Here is a 19390-nt window from a genome sequence, read left to right on the forward strand (position 1 = left end):
AAAAAAAAAAAAAAAAAAAAAAAAAAAATACAAATTAGCCAGGCGTGATGGTGTGCGCCTATAATCCCAGGTACTTGGGAGGCTGAGGCAGGAAAATCTCTTGAACCTGGGAGGCAGAGGTTGTGGTGAGCCGAGATCGCGGCATTGCACTCCAGCCTGGGCAGCAAGAGCAAATCTCCATCTAAAAAAAAAAAAAAAAAAAAAAAAAAGGGTAAAGTTCTGGACAGTCCTGATCATCATTCAGTGCCTCCTGGCAAACTGTGGTGCCTCTTTTCCCCTCCCAGCCCCTTTTCTGATCCAAGAAAGAAGAGAGGGAAATGAATGAAATTAGCATCATTTCGCCTAATTCACTCTCGACCTAAAAAGCAACCAGCCTCTCTCCCACTTCCCTTACTCCTTAATTCAACTATTACACACTCAATCCCTTCTACACAGACAACTGATGAACCCAGATGCCACTGCACGCCAGGAAGCAGTCATCTCTTTGGTAAGGCAGGCTCTGCTTCTCTGACCCAATTCCTAAGATGTGTTGATGGCAGGGGGAGTAGGCGATTGAGCAGAGTCACTGAGGGGAATAAAGGCCTGTAAATTTTGGGGAAGTTGTTTATTTTAGAATTCCAGCCCTACAGAGAGTTAAGGCAACCTTTTCTTCAGGGTTGGGGGTGGGTGGGCTAAGGGACAAAAGATCGATGTGAGGGGTGTTGCTTAGATACTGCAGAAATTGTCTTGACTCTTCCTGGAAAATAATGGGCATTAAAGTTCCATGCAGTCGTCCCAAATGGCAAAGGAAAGGAGTATCTCAGCTGGGAAACCCTATTTCCCAGCTGAGATGAGAGGGAGTATAAGGTATTTTCCTGGGGCTGGCTACATAGACACTCTCACTCTGACTCTGCCAGGGTGTCCTGGGGATCCGCAGCCTACAGGTGTTCCACTTGCTCCTGGACTTGCTAGATGCAGAAAAACACCAGGCTGTGAAGAACAGTGTAAGGCGGTCCTGCCCACCTCTTCCTCTTCACTATCCCTTTTTCCAAGCTTCTCCTACCCATCTCACCACCATTTGCTCCTTGTCAGGAGGAGAGGGTCATGAGCCCTCAGACACTATCCCTTGACCTTGTTTCTTGGGGCCACAGTGCCCGGTGGCTAGAATTCCCCCCTCCTTTGGGTGCCCCCTCTCTGGAGCCTCCCAGCCTGAACCCAAAGTAAGCCAGCACTAGGACCTTTGTTTCAATGCAGCTACAAGAAACATTAATCCTTTGTGCCTCGATCGATCCCTGGATCCAAAACAAGCTGAAAAACAAGGTTCTCTTTGTATATGAGGCACCTAAGACCAATGTGAACACAGAGCCCACAAGATTCTGGAAAGAGCCTGAGAACCCAGAAGAGTTAACTATTCAAGACTTTCGACTTGCAAAGCTGAACCCCTTGTTTATTACAAAGTCCATCACCAAAGTAGACCAAAAGAAAACGTTGCCTGCTTTCCCACCATGCTGCTCGAAACTACAAAAACACAGGCCACAGGCCATAGGGCCCTGGCAGCCAAGGATCAGGAAACAGCTCTGGGTCCTTGCTGAAACTGCCAAATAAGTCAGTTCTTTGGACCTACTCCCCCACTCCCTCCCTGAAGATGCTTCTCAGGCTCCCCTGAGAAAACAATCTATACTTATCTTTCATGAATAAACAAGTGTCACTCTACCTACCACATTTCTCTGAATCACTACTGCCACTTCTGTTCATCAGAAGCCCCACTGGAACACAGGTCTCCTCACTTCTGCCTGGATATACTTTCTACTCAGCCACATGCCCTTTTACCAGAGGAAAAAGGCAAGTACAGAGCCAAAGCTTCTCTGGATGGCCAGCCTGCCTCCCTAAATCAAGGGCTCATCTGTGTCCAGAATTTGACAGCAAAGCTAGAGAGGAGTCTCTCCCTAGAGAGAAAAATAGGAGAAAATGCTGGAAAGCTCGGATCATTTCCCTCTAATTTGCCCTCACCCCCCACCTCCCTATCAGTGGTAAGGAGATAATTAAGCTTTAATCGGAACCAACCATCCTCTCTGCTGCCTCTTCTACCTAGGTACCTGCTTTCTATCTACCTCAGCGTCATTCCCTTGAAAGACCCTATTTATTCTCTAAAACTGCCTTAATTTCTTGCCTGTTTCTACTGAAGCTTTAGTTTCCTTTTGCAACAGGACCTACCACACCAATCCTAACAAGCTATAATCCTTATCAAGAAAGAAAGGCCCAAACTTCGGAGTCAGATAAATCTGATATCTAATCCTAAGACTCATCACTTTGACTTTGAACAAGTTGTTATTATTAAAGGTTAATATTTAATACTTAACCTTTGTGATTTTGTTTCCTTACCTATAAAATGAAAATAATGCCTATTACCTCAGAAAGCTCCTATGAGGATTACTATAAAGCTTAACAGTACCTGTCATCACACAGTAAACAATCAAATATGAACTTTTCTCTCCTTTCCTCTCTTTAATGTTGTCATGTGAGCCTGTGACCATCAGAAGTTAAAAACAACTGTCTCCTGCTCCCCCCCCTTTCTTCCCCCAATCCTGCTGATTTACTGGGAGGTCAAGTTCTTCCCCTCAAGCATAGAAAGGTCAAAGTAAAACAGACGCTCCTTTCTACTTCCCTGCACCCCAGGCTCTACGGTAGTCTCAACAGTTATTCTAAATTCAGTGCAGGCTGAGTGTTCCTAATCTGAAAATCTAAAATCTAAAATGCTCCAGCTAGAAACTTTTTGAGCACCAACATGACACTCAAAGAAAATGCTCATTACAGCATTTTGGATTTTGGGATTAGGGATACTCAACCTGTAAGTATAATACAAATATTCCAAACTCTGGAAAAAATCCGAAATCCAAAACATTTTTGGTTCTAAGCATTTTGGATGAGGGATACTAAACCTGCAGTCATTCAGAATTATCTCCCAACCTGCCCCATCACTTCTAGATTCATTTTTTGCCTGAGATCGAGCTACAAGTAAAAACCAAGAGTGTTTTCAATATTCTGAGTGTATACAGCACTGCCTGGGGACCCCTTTAATATTGTGGCCCCAAAGTCCAATGATAGGAAAGATGTTCCTCTTTTGCCCACTCTGCTGCTTTTCAGTCCATGAGCAACATAACCCAAATTTCCCTGTGCCTCAAAAGCCTGTGGGTACAAAACACGGTCTTACTAACTACATAATTCAAACTCAACTTCTGCAAAATCCTGCCCACAGATCCCTAATCCCTCCTCCATTTTTAGATGTCTCCAGAGGATGTCTTATTACTCAGCCAGATACAAGTATCTGCCTAGTAGCACCTCAATCCTAATTTCACCAGTCCTCACCAGAAGACTTAAGATGGCAGTGAGGGGCATAAAGATCTTCACAGAGCACTCACCATCTGGTATATCACCAATGTACCAGAGCCCTCCCAGTAGCAAAACTACCTAAAAAAAACACACTTAGAAGCCTACTTCATCCAAGCAGTGGCTGGCTTCTCTCATAGTCCAAAGATATCCACTGGTCTCAGACGCTGGGACTGATCCTTAGACAGTATTAAAAACGTAAGCCCCCCTCTTTTCTCTCCTCTGCCCCAAACCTTTCTAATGGTTTCTCTGGATGCTTCTTCTGATGGCAAACAAAAACCATTCACACCCTCCGCTCTCTCTCAAACAATCACATCTATCTTTCAGGCTGTAAATGAAACCTGGCTACTGACTGGGCCTCTTTCTGAAATCCCTCAGGTATTGGTGATTCTCCTAAATCCCTCCCAATGTCACCACTGTTTTGCACCTTTATATAAAAATCAGTTTCAGCTAGGCACGGTGGCTCACGCCTGTAATATTACCACTTTGGGAGACCGAGGCATAAGGATCACTTGAGGTCTGGAGTTCAACACCAGCCTGGTCAACATGATGAAACACATTTGTAATCCCAGGCTGAGGTAAGAGGATCACTTGAACCCAGCAGGGGGAGGCTGCAGTGAGCCAAGATTGTGCCACTGCACTTCAGCCTGAACAACAGAGTGAGACTGTCTCAAAAATAAAAAATAAAGAAAAAAAATCTGTTGGGTGCGGTGGCGCATGCCTGTAATCCCAGCACTTTGGGAGGCCAAAGTGGGCGGATCACCTAAGATCAGGAGTTTGGGACCAGCCTGGCCAACATGGCAAAACCCCATCATTACTAAAAAAAATTAGCTGGGAACAGTGGTGGGCACCTGTAATCCCAGCTACTGGGAAGGCTGAAGCAGGAGAATCGCTTGAACACAGGAGGGCAGAGGTTGAAAGAGAAAAAGAAAAGAAAGAAGAAAGAAAAAGAATGAGAAAGACAGATCAATCAATTGATCGATCAATCCTGGCCAACATGGTGAAACCCCGTCTCTACTAAAAAATACAAAAAATTAGCTGGGTGTGGTGGCGTGTGCCTGTAGTCCCAGCTACTAGGGAGGGTGAGGCAGCAGAATTGCCTGAACCCAGGAGGCGGAGATTGCAGTGAGCCGAGATTGCAACACTGTACTCCAGCCTGGTACCTGGCAACAGAGCAAGACTCTGTCTGGAGAAGAGAGGAGAGAGAGGAGAGAGAGGGGGGAGGGGGGAGAGGGGAGAGGGGAGGGAGAGAGGAGAGAGGAGAGAGAAGAGCAGCCTGGTACCTGGCAACAGAGCAAGACTGTCTCGAGAAGAGAAGAGAGAGGAGAGAGAGTGGGGAGGGGGGAAAGAGAGGGGGTAGAGGGGGGAGAGGAGGGAGGGGGGAGAGGGGAGAGGAAAGAGGGGAGAGGAGAGGGAGAGAGGAGAGGGAGAGAGGAGAGGGAGAGAGGAGAGGGGGAGAGGGAGAGAGGAGAAGGGGAGAGGGAGAGGGAGAGGGAGAGAAGCGAAGGAAAGAAGAGAAGGAAAGAGGAAGAGAAGGGGAGGGGAGGGGAGGAGAGGGGAGGGGGAAAGGAAGAAAGGAAAAAAAAAAAATCAGTGTTTCTCTAAGGATCCTGCTCTCAAGGAGCAATTACCCACTGGTCCATTTCTCCATTTCCTCTCACATTCATTGCCTGAATCTTAGTCACCTCCCTGATGGCATCCCATTGGACAACCATTCAATACTCCAGCCCCTCAGTCCCTCATCTCAATTACAAAGACATTTCCCTTCCATTCACTTTAGCTACACACTTCCAAGGTCATACCCAACCTTTGTCAACCACAGGAATTGCTCCTCTGTCTCCAAAATCTTCACATCTCACTTTCTGACCCAACTTTCAATCTGTGCTGCTCTTATTATCCACACAAGTTCTTTGAATCTCATCAACACTAAGCTCCTGACTTCCTTCCATCTCCCCATTATTCTCTTTTGTTTTCTTACTCAACCTGAATCCATTAATTACTACCCTCACTATTCTCATACCTCCACTATCACCTCTGATCAGTAAAACCCCTACTCAGAATCAAACTTCCTCTACTCCTATAACCATGTTGCTATCAAAGCTGTGGAAAAATCACATATCCATACAGACTGGAAACCCCAAATACTTGCCTCCTACTTTAACTGAGCACTTACTGTTGCCCGGCAGATTTATGGGTTTTTAGGCACACACTTCACTGATCCCCACAGGGGTTATATGTCAAGCCTTCTCTTCTATCCTCGCATATCCTACAATCTCTTAAAACTTCCCCAAATTCTGCAGACTATTATAATTTCTCAGTAGGAAAACAAAAAGACCTAAGATAGAATTACCCCAACTTTCTCATGCCATCTCAGCTATAAGCATCCTTGTTTATAATATAGTACAAGAGTAGATAAGAGCACAGGCTCTAAGGCAGATGCCTAGGTTAGAATCCTAGAGATTTGATTTGAGCAAGTTGCTCAATCTCTCAGTGCCTCTGTTCCTTCCTGTACCCCCTAGAAAGCCCCTTCCCAAAGGCATTCAAAATCATTTACACCATATACCTCTTAGAGTGTGAAGCATTTCTGATACCTCCTAGCTTCAAAGGATTGTTAAATGAGTTAATACATATAGACTGGTTTTAACAGTGACTGGCATGCAATAGCTGGGGCTGTAAAAAAAAAAAAAAAAAAAAAAAAAAACAGAAACAGTGATTGGCACACAGTAAACTCCCAATTAATGTTCGTCATTTTTTTACTACTATCAGCATCTGTACTTATTCTTACCTTCAACTGCAATGTAAGAGACATTCTCTTCTTCTAAGGCAAATCCTTCACCAATGTTCTAGATGCCATACCTTCAAGGGACTTAAACATCAATTATTCAAATTCCTTCCATGTAGTGTATAAACATGCTCAATTATTACCCATCTTAAGAATAACTGTCCACAAGCCAGTATCCCTATCTAGCTGCCTCCTCCTCTCACATCACCCCTCTTCTAACTACCCTTCATAATCAAAATTCTTTGTCCACATCCCCTGTATCCATTTCTCAAATTTTTATTATTCACTTAGTGCATTTCTATTATCTCACTGCACTTTTGAGTTCAGAATTCAATTCTCTACCCAAACTGCTTTTGCTAAGGCAGTGGTTCTCAAAAGGGAGCAATTTTGCCCCCCAGTGGCCATCTGAAGCCATTTTTTGGTTGTCACAACTTGGAGAGAGGTTAAGGGCTGCTACTGGCATCTGGTAGGTAGAGACCAGGGATGCTATTAAACATCCTACAATGCACAGGGCGGCATCCCACAGGGCATTATCCAACCCAAAATATCAATAGTACCGAGGTTGAGATATATAACGCCTATATTACTCAATATAATGAATGCCTTCTACCCTTTACATGACATAGCCTGGCTTAAATACTTGATACTATTAGCTTTTCCTTTCATTCTTCCTTTGGGTTCCACTGACCACGCCTCACTGAGCATTCCCAGTCGGTTTTAGGATCCTCTTCTGCTCATCTGCTAAATGTCAGTTATTGCTCAGTTTCCTCCTAGGTTCTTCTCTTTCCATAAATTGTCCCTAAAAACTAGAATCACGTGGGGCTCTTTTAAAATACGCCCAGGTCTCACTCACAGATTTGTTTTGGAGGGGTTAGGAACACTAGGAAAGAAACATTTGGAAGGGAAGCTCAATATTACTGAAGTTCTATTCAGTACTCATTTCTTTAAACACAATTATTTTACATCCAAGTGCAAAGGTCAAGTAAGCAACTGGCAGAGGGGAGAGATCAGGACTGGAGACGTAAATTTGGTAGTCATCACCATATTAGATGGCATTTAAAGACATATCCTGAATTAACTTGCCCAGGATAAAAGTGATTAAGAGAAAGGGGCTTAGAAAAAGCCCTGAGAAACTTCCAACATGTAGAGGTCAAACTGAGGAGAAGGTAGACTATAATTCAGTAAGGGAGAAATCAGGGGAACGGGGTATTGAATGCTACATTCTGAGTTGCAGAACTATAGGATGTCTCTACCTAGAAGTTTCATGAGTACTCCAAACTCAACATATTCAAAACAGAATTCCCATCTTGCCAGCAAAGCTGCTCCTTTCCCAGTGTCCTTTCCTAATGAACAGCGTATCTACCCAATCATGCAGCCCAGAAACCAGACTCTTCCTTCTCTATTTCTGACATCCAATTAAATCCTGTCAAATTTCCCTCATTTTTCAAATCTAGTTATCTCCATTCCCCTAGTCACTATCTGGGCCTCAGACCAATATAATCCCTCACCTGGCTGTCTCCAGTCCAGCCATCCCACAAGGCAATCATAATCAACATCTATCTGATGCCACTCAAATCAGATCATTTGATGACTATTTGATGACTTTTAATGACTATTTGGAGCGAGGTAAAAAGTGAAATGCAAGGACCTTGTCATAGAGCTTGTTTACCTCTCCAGTCTTTTCTTTTGCATGACCACCCTTGAACTCTTTCCTTCAGTCACAAAGAACTACATACAATTCTCAAGTGCAGATCCTGCTCCCCACTCTTTTTCTTAACTTCTGATCTGTTCATTTGTTTCCTGCTGTTTTCTCACCTCAGCTTCTGTACTTAATGAACTCCTAGTCTTCCCTCCACATTTGCCTTTTCCTACTCCTATGTGATTAAATTTAGTATCCTTCAAATCAGCCCTCTAAGCACCTTGTACTTTTTACTGGAGCAATTATCGACTACGCTGTTTACTTGGTCAGCAGTGTGTCTAGAATCTGATCCAGTGCCTTACCCATAGTTAAGAGTAGAATAAATAGTGCTCTAAGAAACAGCAAAAAACAAACATATACATTGCCATCTTAACCCTGGCTTGTAAATCCTTTCTCTGTGTTGGGAGCTCCATATTCCCAGCATCTACAACACTGCCCTAAATAAATGGTTGTCAACTGTAAACTGATACTAAACAACTGTATCAAAATCAACTGGTAAGCTTGATGTAAACAAATATTGCCAGCCTTAACTCCCCATACCTCACCAAGTTCTGATCCAGCAGACCTAGGGGGAAGCCTAGGAATCTAATTCTAACAAACTCTTCAGGTGATTCTAACTTGTAGTCATTCTTGGGAACCACTAAACACAGTAGGAGCTCAATAAATATTGTTGAAAGTAACATTTTAATTTACCGAAGTATAATTCATTTCCTAATTCTTTAGGGTTAGAGTCTAATGTAACCGAGTCCTGAGTGTGACAGAACAATGTGCTAATATGTACAAAAGTCCACAAAAACAAGCAGCCTTTATTGCAGTATTACAAAACACTTTTCATTTTGGCAATATTTTACAACGCATTTAGCTCCAAGGGTTGGGGAGAAGGTTGGAAACTAAAGGGGGAAATCTCAACAAACATTTCTAAAAGAAAAACTGTCCCAGCCCTCCCACCCAAATAAAAATCCAAATGTCACTGAATTTCACTACCCAAGAAGAGGCCACGAGGAAAGCAGCAGGCAAAACTCTGGCAATTTCACTATGGATCATGTCAGAGACAAAGGAACATTCAAAACAGTCATCAGTATGGTCGGTTGCGCTGATCATTTCTGTAGTCGTTTCTAGGAATGAAAAATAAAGAGCCAGACTAAATTCTAATTTTCTACTAAGGGGGAGCATCAGACACTTCTTCAGAGCTCTAGTGACTGGTATCAGCTAGACAATTTCTAAAGAACGACATCATGCCCAGTTTATTTCTATACTCCTAGAAGATACTTAAATGTATAATTTATCAGCTTTAAGATTTACAAAGTTCCTAGAAGAAGCTTTGCTTCACTCTCTTACATTGTAAATAGAAGAGTGGCATAGTGGAATGAGCAAGCACTTACATGTATGAATTCTGGATCTGTCATTTACTATGTGACCTTAGAAAAGTTATACTAAATGACTCTGACTCTGTAAAATGGGACGTATACCTACCTTCATGGGTATGATGGAAGGACAAGAACTAAAGAATATAGAACACTTTACACTATTGGCCACACAGTAAGTAGTGTTTAACAGATGGTAATTAGGTTACCAATAATTACTAATAGCTAAAAATTTTATAGTGCTTACTATGGGCCAGCAACTAGTAGAATGCAATCTAATACAAATCTAAAAAGGATGTTTTATTAGCCCCATTTTACAGATAAGAGTACTGACACTCCAAAGGATTAAGTAACTTTCCTAAGATCACACAACTAGTAAGTGGAGTTGGGATTTAAACCCAATTTCCCAAATCCATGCTCTTAACCATATTCAATACTAATTCTCACTGCCTTATACTGCCTCTGGCATACAGGTCCTTAGAATAATAATTGAAGTTACTTTCTATCATTGATCTTCAACTTCTTATGTGTCTACACCATTCATGTGCACAAGGCATTCCCATCAGTGGTTTTCATCTGGAAAAGCTATTATCAGAATCTCTAGACAAACAACTGCAGGGTAGTACATATGATTTAAAAAAGAATCACCCAATGAAAGGTGTTTCTTCACTTAGATTAGGAACTCCTGATTGACACATAGTTTCAAGTTATTATCTCTCAATCTCAATTATCTTTAGCTATGAGAAAAAAATAATACACACACAGATATAACCAAACAAATACAAATATTTATTAATAACAATTTCCAGCAGGTGCTGTGGCTCACACCTGTAATCCCAACACTTTGGGAGGCCAAGACAGGAGGACCACTTGAGGCCAGGAGTCTGAGACTAGCCTGGGCAACAAAGTGTGACCCTATATCTATAAAAAATTTAAAAATTGGCCAGATGTGGTGGCACACACCTATAGTCCCAGCTACTTGGGAGAATGAGACAGAAGCACTGCTTGAGCCTAAGAGTTTGAGGTTACAATGAGCTATGATCATATCACTGCACTCTAGCCTCGGTGACAGAGCAAGACCCTGTCTCTATCACTAAATTTAATTTTTATTGTCTCTAAAAAACAATAAAAACTAAAGTTAAACAATAAAAAGTTCCAAAACAAAATTTTAGAAATTGCTATGCAGGAAACTAAATTATCTTCTCCATCGTGAGAGAATTGCCAATGGGAAATTCAAGTTCCAAAAAATTAAAATGTTCAATAAGAAAAAAGAAATTAAAAAAAAAAAAGAAAATGTGGTTCAAACCCCCAAATACAGGTGCAATGAGGTAAAAAGGTTACTAAATGCATTCTAATACTCACCTTCCTCCCATTTTGCCTCCATAGCCACCTCTGTCTCCTCCATAGCCCCCACCTCGGTCTCCTCCATAGCCGCCACCACTCCTGTCTCCTCCATAGCCTCCACTTCGGTCTCCACCGTAGCCACTGCCACCACCACGGTCTCCTCCATAGCCCCCCCGGCTTCTGTCTCCTCCATAGCCGCCTCGATCTCCTCCATAACCTCCTCGATCTCCTCCATAACCTCCTCGATCTCCTCCATAGCCACCTCGGTCTCCGCTATAGCCTCCTCCTCTGTCTCCTCCATAGCCACCTCGATCTCCTCCATAGCCACCTCCTCGGTCTCCTCCATAGCTGCCTCCTCTGTCCCCACCATAGCCGCCGCCTCTGTCCCCACCATAGCCACCCCCACTTCTGTCTCCACCATAGCCCCCCCCACTTCTATCTCCACTGTAGCCACCACCGCTGCTTCTGTCTCCACCATAGCCACCCCCACTTCTGTCTCCACCATAGCCGCCTCGGTCTCCACCTCTGCCCCCACGACCTCTGTAGCCCCTCTCTCCACCGTAGCCTCTCCCCCGGAAATCTGCAAGGTAGAAATGCAAACAATGAGGCCAGCAGAACAACGTAAAGCCCCCTTAATGCTAGTCAGAAGATAAGCACAATGCAGATGCTATTAAAGGGCTGACCCACCTCCTCCTGAGGGACGAGAGTCCTCTGGTCTAGGCTCATTGCACTGATTGCAAGAATTCCTTCGAGCAAAGTTCATATTTCCACATGACCTAAGAAAGGAGGAAAATACAATACTCCTAGAGTTTCCAATGGACTCAGAACCCCCTTCTGTAACCTCCAACCTCAACCCCAATCCCTACTCTCACCAAGTAGGGAGTAAGCAAGGTACTTACGGATTAGGACAAACCCAATCTCCACTTTTGGGGTCTCCGCCTCTCCCCTGAAAGCCTCCACGACCTCTATATCCTCCACGTCCTAGGGGGATGGGGCCGGGGAGAAAAATTAAAAGCAGACATTAACAAAACAGAAGGAAAGCAACAGATAATTTAAGAGTAGGTACCCATCAATGCTTAGGCAGGACTCTGCAAATTAATCCCTTATAGCAGGACTTTGTAATTCTTTGGTTTGGATCTCGTACTCAGTAAACAGAGGAACTTGAAAACAGACCCTAGGCACACAATGCAGTGCAAATAATGCACAAAAAAACTTCAAAATCCCTTTACTTTTTGTTTTTTTTGACATGGAATGTCACTGTCTCCCAGGCTATAGTGCAGTGGCGTGATCTCAGGCGTGATCTCAGCTCACTGCAATCTCTTGCCTCCTGGATTCAAGCAATTATCCTGCCTCAGCCACCCAAATAGCTGGGACTACAGGCGTGCACCACTACGCCCAGCTAATTTTTTTGTATTTTCAGTAGAGATGGAGTTTCACCATGTTCGCCAAGATGGTCTCTATCTCCTGACCTCATGATCTGCCTGTCTCAGCCTCCCAAAGTGCTGGGATTACAGGCGTAAGCCACTGTGCCCAGTCTCAAAGTCCATTTTCTACAATACAGGTTGAGTATCCCTTCCCCCCAAATACTTGGGACACTCTGATTTTAGATTTTTCAGATTTTGCAGTATTTGCCTTATACTTGTGAGCTGAGCAGCCCAAATCAAAAAGCCCCAAACCTGAAATGCTCTAATGACCATTTCCTTTGAGCATCATTTTGTCGGTGCTCAAAAGGTTTTGGATTCTGGGATGGACATGGTGGCTCATGCTTGTAATATTAGCACTTTGGGAGGCCGAGGCAGGCAGATCACAAGGTCAAGAGATAGAGACCATCCTGGCTGACATGGTGAAACCCTGTCTCTACTGAAAATATAAAAATTAGCTGGGTGTGGTGGCGTGCACCTGTAATCCCACCTACTAGGGAGGCTGAGGCAGGAGAATTACTTGAACCAGGGAGTTGGAGGTTGCAGTGAGCCGAGATCATGCCGCTGCACTCCAGCCTGGGCAACAGAGTCAGACTCTGTCATAAATTTAAAAAAAAAACCTTTTTTTTGGATTCTGTAGCATTTCCAATTTCAGATTTTCAGACTTAGGATGCAAAACCTGTACGCTACTTAGTATGAGAATCTCCATGATGAAGATTAGGTAAGAAGACAATTTCCAAATTTGAGAATATGAATAGCAAAGGCCACAGTAACGACCACCCACTCACACTCACACAAAAGACGAGAATATGAATCCAATAGAAATAAGGCCGGGCGCGGTGGCTCAAGCCTGTAATCCCAGCACTGTGGGAGGCCGAGGCAGGTGGATCACGAGGTCAAGAGATTGAGACCATCCTGGTCAACATGGTGAAACCCCATCTCTACTAAAAATACAAAAAATTAGCTGGGCATGGTGGCGCGTGCCTGTAATCCCAGCTACTCAGGAGGCTGAGGCAGGAGAATTGCCTGAACCCGGGAGGCGGAGGTTGCGGTGAGCTGAGATCGTGCCATTGCACTCCAGCCTGGGTAACAAGAGCGAAACTCTGTCTCAAAAAAAAATAAAATAAAATAAAATAAAGAAATAAAGAAGCTGGGCTGGGTGCGGTGGCTCACACCTGTAATCCCAGCACTTTGGGAGGCCAAGGCAGGCAGATCACCTGAGGTCAGGAGTTGGAGACCAGACTGACCAAAATGGAGAAACCCTGTCTCTACTGAAAATACAAAATTAGCTGGGCATGGTGGCACATGCCTATAATCTCAGCTACTTAGGAGGCTGAGGCAGAAGAATCGCTTGAACCCAGGAGGCGGAGGTTGTGGTGAGCTGAAATCATGCCACTGCACTCCAGCCTGAGCAACAGAGCAAGACTCTGTCTCAAAAAAAAAAAAAAAAAAAAAAAAAAAAAGACTCTGTCTCTTGCCTCATGATTTCCAAGTGACCAAGAAACCATGATACAGCTTTCCAAAGAGATTTCTACAACCATTTCCCACTTTTTAACCTATTACAATATGTCATTTACCCAATCTATTCAGTACCCGAACTCATTTTAAGATAGAAGGAAAAAGGCCTAGTGAGAGAAAAAGTACTAGCAAGTTCACACAAACAGAACGTGAACTCAAATTTAAACCCTTGGATACTATCCAGAACTGTGCGCAGCAAGGGTCTTACCTCGTCGCCCGCCTCCACTTCCACCTCCTCTCATGAATTCAGGTCTTCTAGTGGCAAAGGACACTTTAATGATGTTACCATGGAATTCTTTCCCTAAGAAAGAAGAAATCAGTTTTGAAGCAATGCTACAAAATATATAACAAAAACATAAAACAGTGGTGTTAATTCTTAGTTTCAGAGGGATAACTGACATGTCTTCACAGAAATTCAAATGCACTGGTATTCTAAAGAGTCAAGGTAACAATGCTAAAAATGGCATTACTGAAAAGAGCCTATCTGTCACTGGGTGATAGTCATTTCTCTTTAAGCTTAAATAAAAACAAACAAATAGGGTAGAGTGGTGTGTGTGTCTGCAGTCCCAGCTCCCAGCTACTCAGGAGGTCAGGTGGGAGATCACTTAAGTGTAGGAGCATAAGACCAGACTGGACCAGGGAGTCAGGGGTGTGGAAAAAGGCCAGGTACAGTGGCTTATATCTATAATCACAGCACTTTGGGATGCTTGAGGCAGGAGCCTTGCTTGAGGTCAGGAGCCTGGGACAAGCTTGAGAACATAGTGAGATCCTGTCTCTGAAAAAAATTTTTAATTAGGTGGGCATGGTGACATGTGCCTGTAGTCCTAGCAACTCAGAATGCTGAGGCAGGATGATTACTTGAGCCTGGGAATTCAAGGCTGCAATGAGCTATCATTGTGCCACAGTATTCCAGCCTGGAAGAAAGAGTGGCATCCTCTTTAAAAAAAAAAAAAAAAAAAAAAATGCTGGGTGTGATAACTCACACTTGTAATCACAGCACTTTTGGAGGCCAAAGAAGTGGGCAACACAGTGAAACTCCATCTCTACAAAAAATACAAGAAAATTAACTGGGTGTGGTGGCGTCTATAAGTCCCAGCTACTTAGGAGGTTGAGGTAGTAGGATCACCTAAGCCCAAGAAGTCCAGGCTATGATCACACCACTGCACTCTAACCTGGGCAACAGTCTCAAAAAAAAAAAAAAAAAAAAAAAAAAAGGTGCACATGTCTACCTGTTCCCATGGGTGGTGGCGGGGGTGGGAACCACCTATATCTAATATTTTTGCATGGGAAAAAAAGCCAACTGTAGAATATGTGAAGTATGATACCACTTGTTTATCTAAGGGAATGAGTATGCGTGCAAGTGCAAGAACATGTACATACTTATCTACACATATGCTTATATGCATTGCCCACTGTGCTTACTAGGGGAAACAAGATCACTGGAGGTCAAAGGTGAAAAAGAAACTCATATTTTACCACCTGCCCGTGGTACCATTTGAAATGTTCCTACTATTTTCAAAGTAGTATATTAAGAATTGGTAATTAAAAAAAAAAAAAGTAGTAAATAAGAATTGGTGAGATCTGAACTATGGAGTTAGGTTTAAAAGGCACATGTGCCCTATGGACAAAAGTCACTATAATTTCTGAATACGCCATACGCAAAAGAAATAGCTTCGTAAGTCATTTCTCTTACTCTTATGAACGCAGAAAATAAGAAAAAATGGACTTAGCCTTCAAGAGCAAGGTGATGAAGGCTGACAAATTAGTTTAAAAAAGTAAAGCGTACAGAAGTAGGGACAGATAGGGGACAGCGCGGACAAATTTCATCTTTCTTTTTTTTTTGGAGACAGAGTCTTGCTGTGCCACCCAGGCTGAAGTGCAGTGGCATGATCTCAGTTCACTGCAACCTCCATTTGCCAGGTTCATGCAATTCTCTTGCCTCAGGTTCCCAAGTAGCTGGGATTACAGGTGCCCACCACCACACCCAGCTGATTTCTGTATTTTTAGTAGAGATGGAGTTTTACCATGTTAGCCAGGCTGATCCTGAACTCCTGACTTTGTGATCCATCTGCCTTGGACTCCCAAAGTGGTAGGATTACAGGCGTGAGCCACTGCGCCCAGCCTACAATCTCATCTTTAAAGAAGTAAAATAATGCAATTATGTTTTGGAAGACACAGGTACAATAATCTTGTAACTGGAAGGAGCTGCAAGTTGTCTGTCAATTCAGCATAGTTAAGTACTCTGGAGAGAGTAGATCAGCATGACTGAGTTTGAATCTGACTCTGCCACTTACTCTGTGATCTTGGAAATTACTTAGCTTCTCTATGCATCAGTTTCACTGTCTGTAAAATGGAAGTAACAGGGTGTATGTCTCATAAGATTACTATGAAGATTAAATTGAGTTAATGCATGTAAAGCTCTTAAAGTTATGTTTAGCTCATAAACCTCAGTAAACATGCAGTAAGTGTTAGTTACTTAAACTAGGGTGCAACAAAAACAAATTTGTAACATGAGGAAATTATGTTAAAATGTTAAATAAAAAAAAGGTAAGACAAAACTCTATTTGGAGTATTATGTTATAAAACACATTTTAAAAGAGTAAAAGGAAAATTATTAAGAAATATTATCAATGGCCACCTGAGTAGAGGACTATAGATATTTTGCTCATTTCTTCTACTTTCCGCAAAAAAATAGTCTATTTCTTCTAAGTAGCTATTTACTTTATATTTGAAGGGAAATTAACCTGAATTTTACTTTATTTACTGGGTTTTTTTTTGAGACAGGTTCTCGCTGTTGCCCAGGCTGGAATGCAGCCTTGCCATCCTGGGCTCAAGCAATCCTCTCACCTCAGCCTCCTGAGTAGCTAGAACCACAGGTATACACCACTATATCCAGGTTATTAAAAAAAAAAAAATTTTTTTTTTTTTTTGGTAGAGGCAAGCTTTCACTATGTTGGCCAAGCTGGTCTCCAACTCCTGCGCTCAACTGATCCTCCTGCCTCATATTCCCAAAGTGATGGGACCATAGGCATAAGCAATGCCACCTAGCCTAAATTTCAAACTATAAAGTCAGGGATGAGAAATCACTTCATGAGTAAAATGTACATTATTCAAGTGATACATACAGGAAAAGTCCACACTTTACCACAATGCAACATATCCATATAAAAAATGCCACCTGTACCTCTTAAATTTATTTTTTTAAAAAGAAAAAATAATGTACAGTCAACCAAGCCAACTCTCTACACCTGTATCAGGCTAGACTCATGCACAAGGCATGATATAAGGAAATATGCTAGACCAACCTGTCCTTGGATAGAGCTCATCTCATTTCTAAAGGTACATAAAAATTCTGGCCTGTATTCTTAACATCTGCAAAAGTAAACATGAATATAACCACTGAGCATATTCTGAACTCCAGACTAGAAAACATTTATCCAAACTTCATGTTTAAAACTATATGAATGACATACCATCAAACCAGTCAATGGCTGCCTTAGCTGAAGGAGGGTCATCAAATGACACTGTTGCCTCCCCCTTTGGCTTCCCTGTGTCCTTGTCTGTATAAAGGTTTATCATTGGTTTTCCGGTCTTCTTATTTGTCTGAGAAAAATAAAAAAAAACTTGGTGGCAGCATTTAAAGATAAGTAATGATGTACCATTTAGATATATCAAGATTTATTTTTTCAATGAATTCACACATCCATACTATAAAATACTATGCACCTAATATCAAGTTACCTGTAGGTTTGAACAAGGATAACTCTATAAGCTACACTAAGTGAAAAATGATACAGTACACTGTTTTATCTATGTATAATTTCTTTTTTTAAAATTAAGACAGGGTTTCACTGTCATCCAGGTTGGAATCCAGTGGCACCATCATAAGCTCATTGTAGTCTAAAATTCCTGGACTCAAGTAATCCTCCCACCTCAGTCTCCCGAGTAGCTGGGATTACAAGCAAGTACCACCACGCCCAGCTTTTTTGTTGTTGTAGAGATGGGGTCTTGCTATATTGCGCCCAGGCTGGTCTCAAACCATTGGCCTCAAGTCATCCTCCCACCTCAGACTCTCAAAGTGCTGTGATTAAGTGCTGTGATTACAAGAATTGGCCACCACATCCAGTTTATAATTTCTTTAAATCCACAAAAATTAAATGTAGATAATTCATCATGTAAATATATAACTTCTAAAACATTATACTGGGATTTGGCTGGGACAGGGGAATAAAACAGAGGAGAATTTTTACTTTTTCAAAGCTCTGTGAATTTAGGCCAGGTGTGGTGGCTCACGCCTGTAATCCCAGCACTTGATGGGAGGCTGAGGTGGGAGGATCACTTGAGCCCAGGAGCTCAAGACCAGCCTGGGCAATAATAGGAAGACCCCGTTTCTATGAAAATTTTTTTAAAATTAGCTGGGCATGAAGACATGCACTAGTGCTTCCAACTACTCAGGAAGCTGAAGTGGGAAGATTGCTTGAGCCAAGGAAATTGAGGCTGCAGTGATCCATGATCATTCAGTGGCACTCTAGCCTGGGTGCAATGAAGCAAGATCCTGTGTCTCAAGACGACGACGACAACGACAACGACAACAACAACAACAACAATAACAAAAACCTCTGAATTTTTTACATATTTTGTGTGTAATTAATTCCTTAACAAATTATAACTCCCAAAGAAAGAAAACAGTGAGTAATTCCACAACACCAAAACAAGTGCAGATGTAAACTGATTCCAAACAACTGCTACTATCTAAACACTACTAAAGCTGCTTTCTAGTTGAAGAGATGAAAAATATATGCATGAAGTTAATAGTGCACAAGACACTTTAGTGAACAATGAGCAATTATAAGATAACGCGCTATCTCTAGTATAAATATAAAATAATTATTTCTCACAATTTTAGGAATTAAACAGAGCTAATTTTAGAGTCCTAGGATGGAAGCTAAAGCACAGGTAGACTATGAAAAGGTAAACAGAAGGAAGGAATAAAATAATAAAATTTTCATATACTCAACAATTTAGCAAAGGTCTACAGACATAAATGAGCATACTACAAAATTTTAAGAGACAAGGCTTACTGAAATATATAGGCTTACAACATAATCTATTTATCACAGCCAGAATATTATGAGATTTTCAACATATTTTTACTCACCTTGATAATTCCTATTTGTTTAAAGAACTCTCCAACCTGATCTGTAGAGACACCTTCCCCAAGTCCTTGCACAAAGATTGTGTTGTTATCTGAATTATCAGATTCTGAATCTAAGAGAAAAAAAGTGGTGGTTAATTTTACATATTCCTTGCTTTTATGAAATTCTGTTCAGTAATCAAAAACAGTAATTTACTGTCCAATATTCAATTGTTTCTATGACCAACAGGAAAGGGCCAATATAATAATCATAAATAAACACACAAGGTATGCACAGTAATTATTTGGTAGATCAGTTCTTACAACTAAACTTCATGTAAGGTGGATCAAGTTCACACGATGTGAAATACCTATATACCAATTCAGGATGATCTTACAAATGTCACAATTCAGATTCACACACAGGGTCAAAGGTCATCAAGAGATGGAATTAGTTTAAATTAGCATTCATTTCTCTGGAGAACTCTAATTCTTTATGGTTAACCAACATTTTTTAAGATTCTCTAGTAGAAAATTCTCCAAATCTGATACTTTTGAACTTCCAAGCAAGCCACCAAGCAGAACTGCTGTTTCCATTCATTGCAATAAGCTTTGTATATACCAGAGGGCAGAGGCACCTTGTACACACACCTTACCTTACATGCATACTTTTGGATTAGTACAACAAAGTAAGAAAGATGTACAAAAACTCAGTCCATCAAGGGATAATTCAGAAATTGCCATCCGTATAGAATACTTTGG

At 41.9% G+C, this 19390-nt stretch overlaps 2 protein-coding genes across 5 annotated transcripts in view; one reads left to right on the top strand and one right to left on the bottom strand.

Annotated features, from left to right (window-relative positions):
• The window catches only part of HEATR9 (HEAT repeat containing 9), a 15562-nt gene extending 13861 nt beyond the window's left edge, over positions 1 to 1701 (top strand). The window contains exons 13-15 of the mRNA XM_032280841.1: positions 436 to 487; positions 897 to 983; positions 1234 to 1701. Coding sequence (XP_032136732.1) covers positions 436 to 487; positions 897 to 983; positions 1234 to 1584 — 490 coding nt within the window. The 3' untranslated portion in view covers positions 1585 to 1701. The remainder of the gene's footprint in view (positions 1 to 435; positions 488 to 896; positions 984 to 1233) is intronic.
• A 6924-nt stretch (positions 1702 to 8625) lies between these two features.
• TAF15 (TATA-box binding protein associated factor 15) overlaps positions 8626 to 19390 on the bottom strand; it is a 34229-nt gene continuing 23464 nt past the window's right edge. For 3 of the 4 annotated variants that reach the window (XM_032280843.1, XM_032280842.1, XM_032280846.1), the window contains 7 exons: positions 18653 to 18762; positions 16968 to 17097; positions 13703 to 13795; positions 11455 to 11536; positions 11243 to 11331; positions 10574 to 11135; positions 8626 to 8962 (listed from right to left, as the gene is read on the bottom strand). In XM_032280843.1, coding sequence (XP_032136734.1) covers positions 8923 to 8962; positions 10574 to 11135; positions 11243 to 11331; positions 11455 to 11536; positions 13703 to 13795; positions 16968 to 17097; positions 18653 to 18762 — 1106 coding nt within the window. In that variant the 3' untranslated portion in view covers positions 8626 to 8922. The remainder of the gene's footprint in view (positions 8963 to 10573; positions 11136 to 11242; positions 11332 to 11454; positions 11537 to 13702; positions 13796 to 16967; positions 17098 to 18652; positions 18763 to 19390) is intronic. The other variant, XM_032280844.1, reaches the window with a different exon arrangement.

This window comes from Sapajus apella, unplaced genomic scaffold, assembly GCF_009761245.1.
Source record: "Sapajus apella isolate SASKATOON/1434 unplaced genomic scaffold, GSC_monkey_1.0 scaffold12, whole genome shotgun sequence".
NCBI lineage: Eukaryota > Metazoa > Chordata > Mammalia > Primates > Cebidae > Sapajus > Sapajus apella.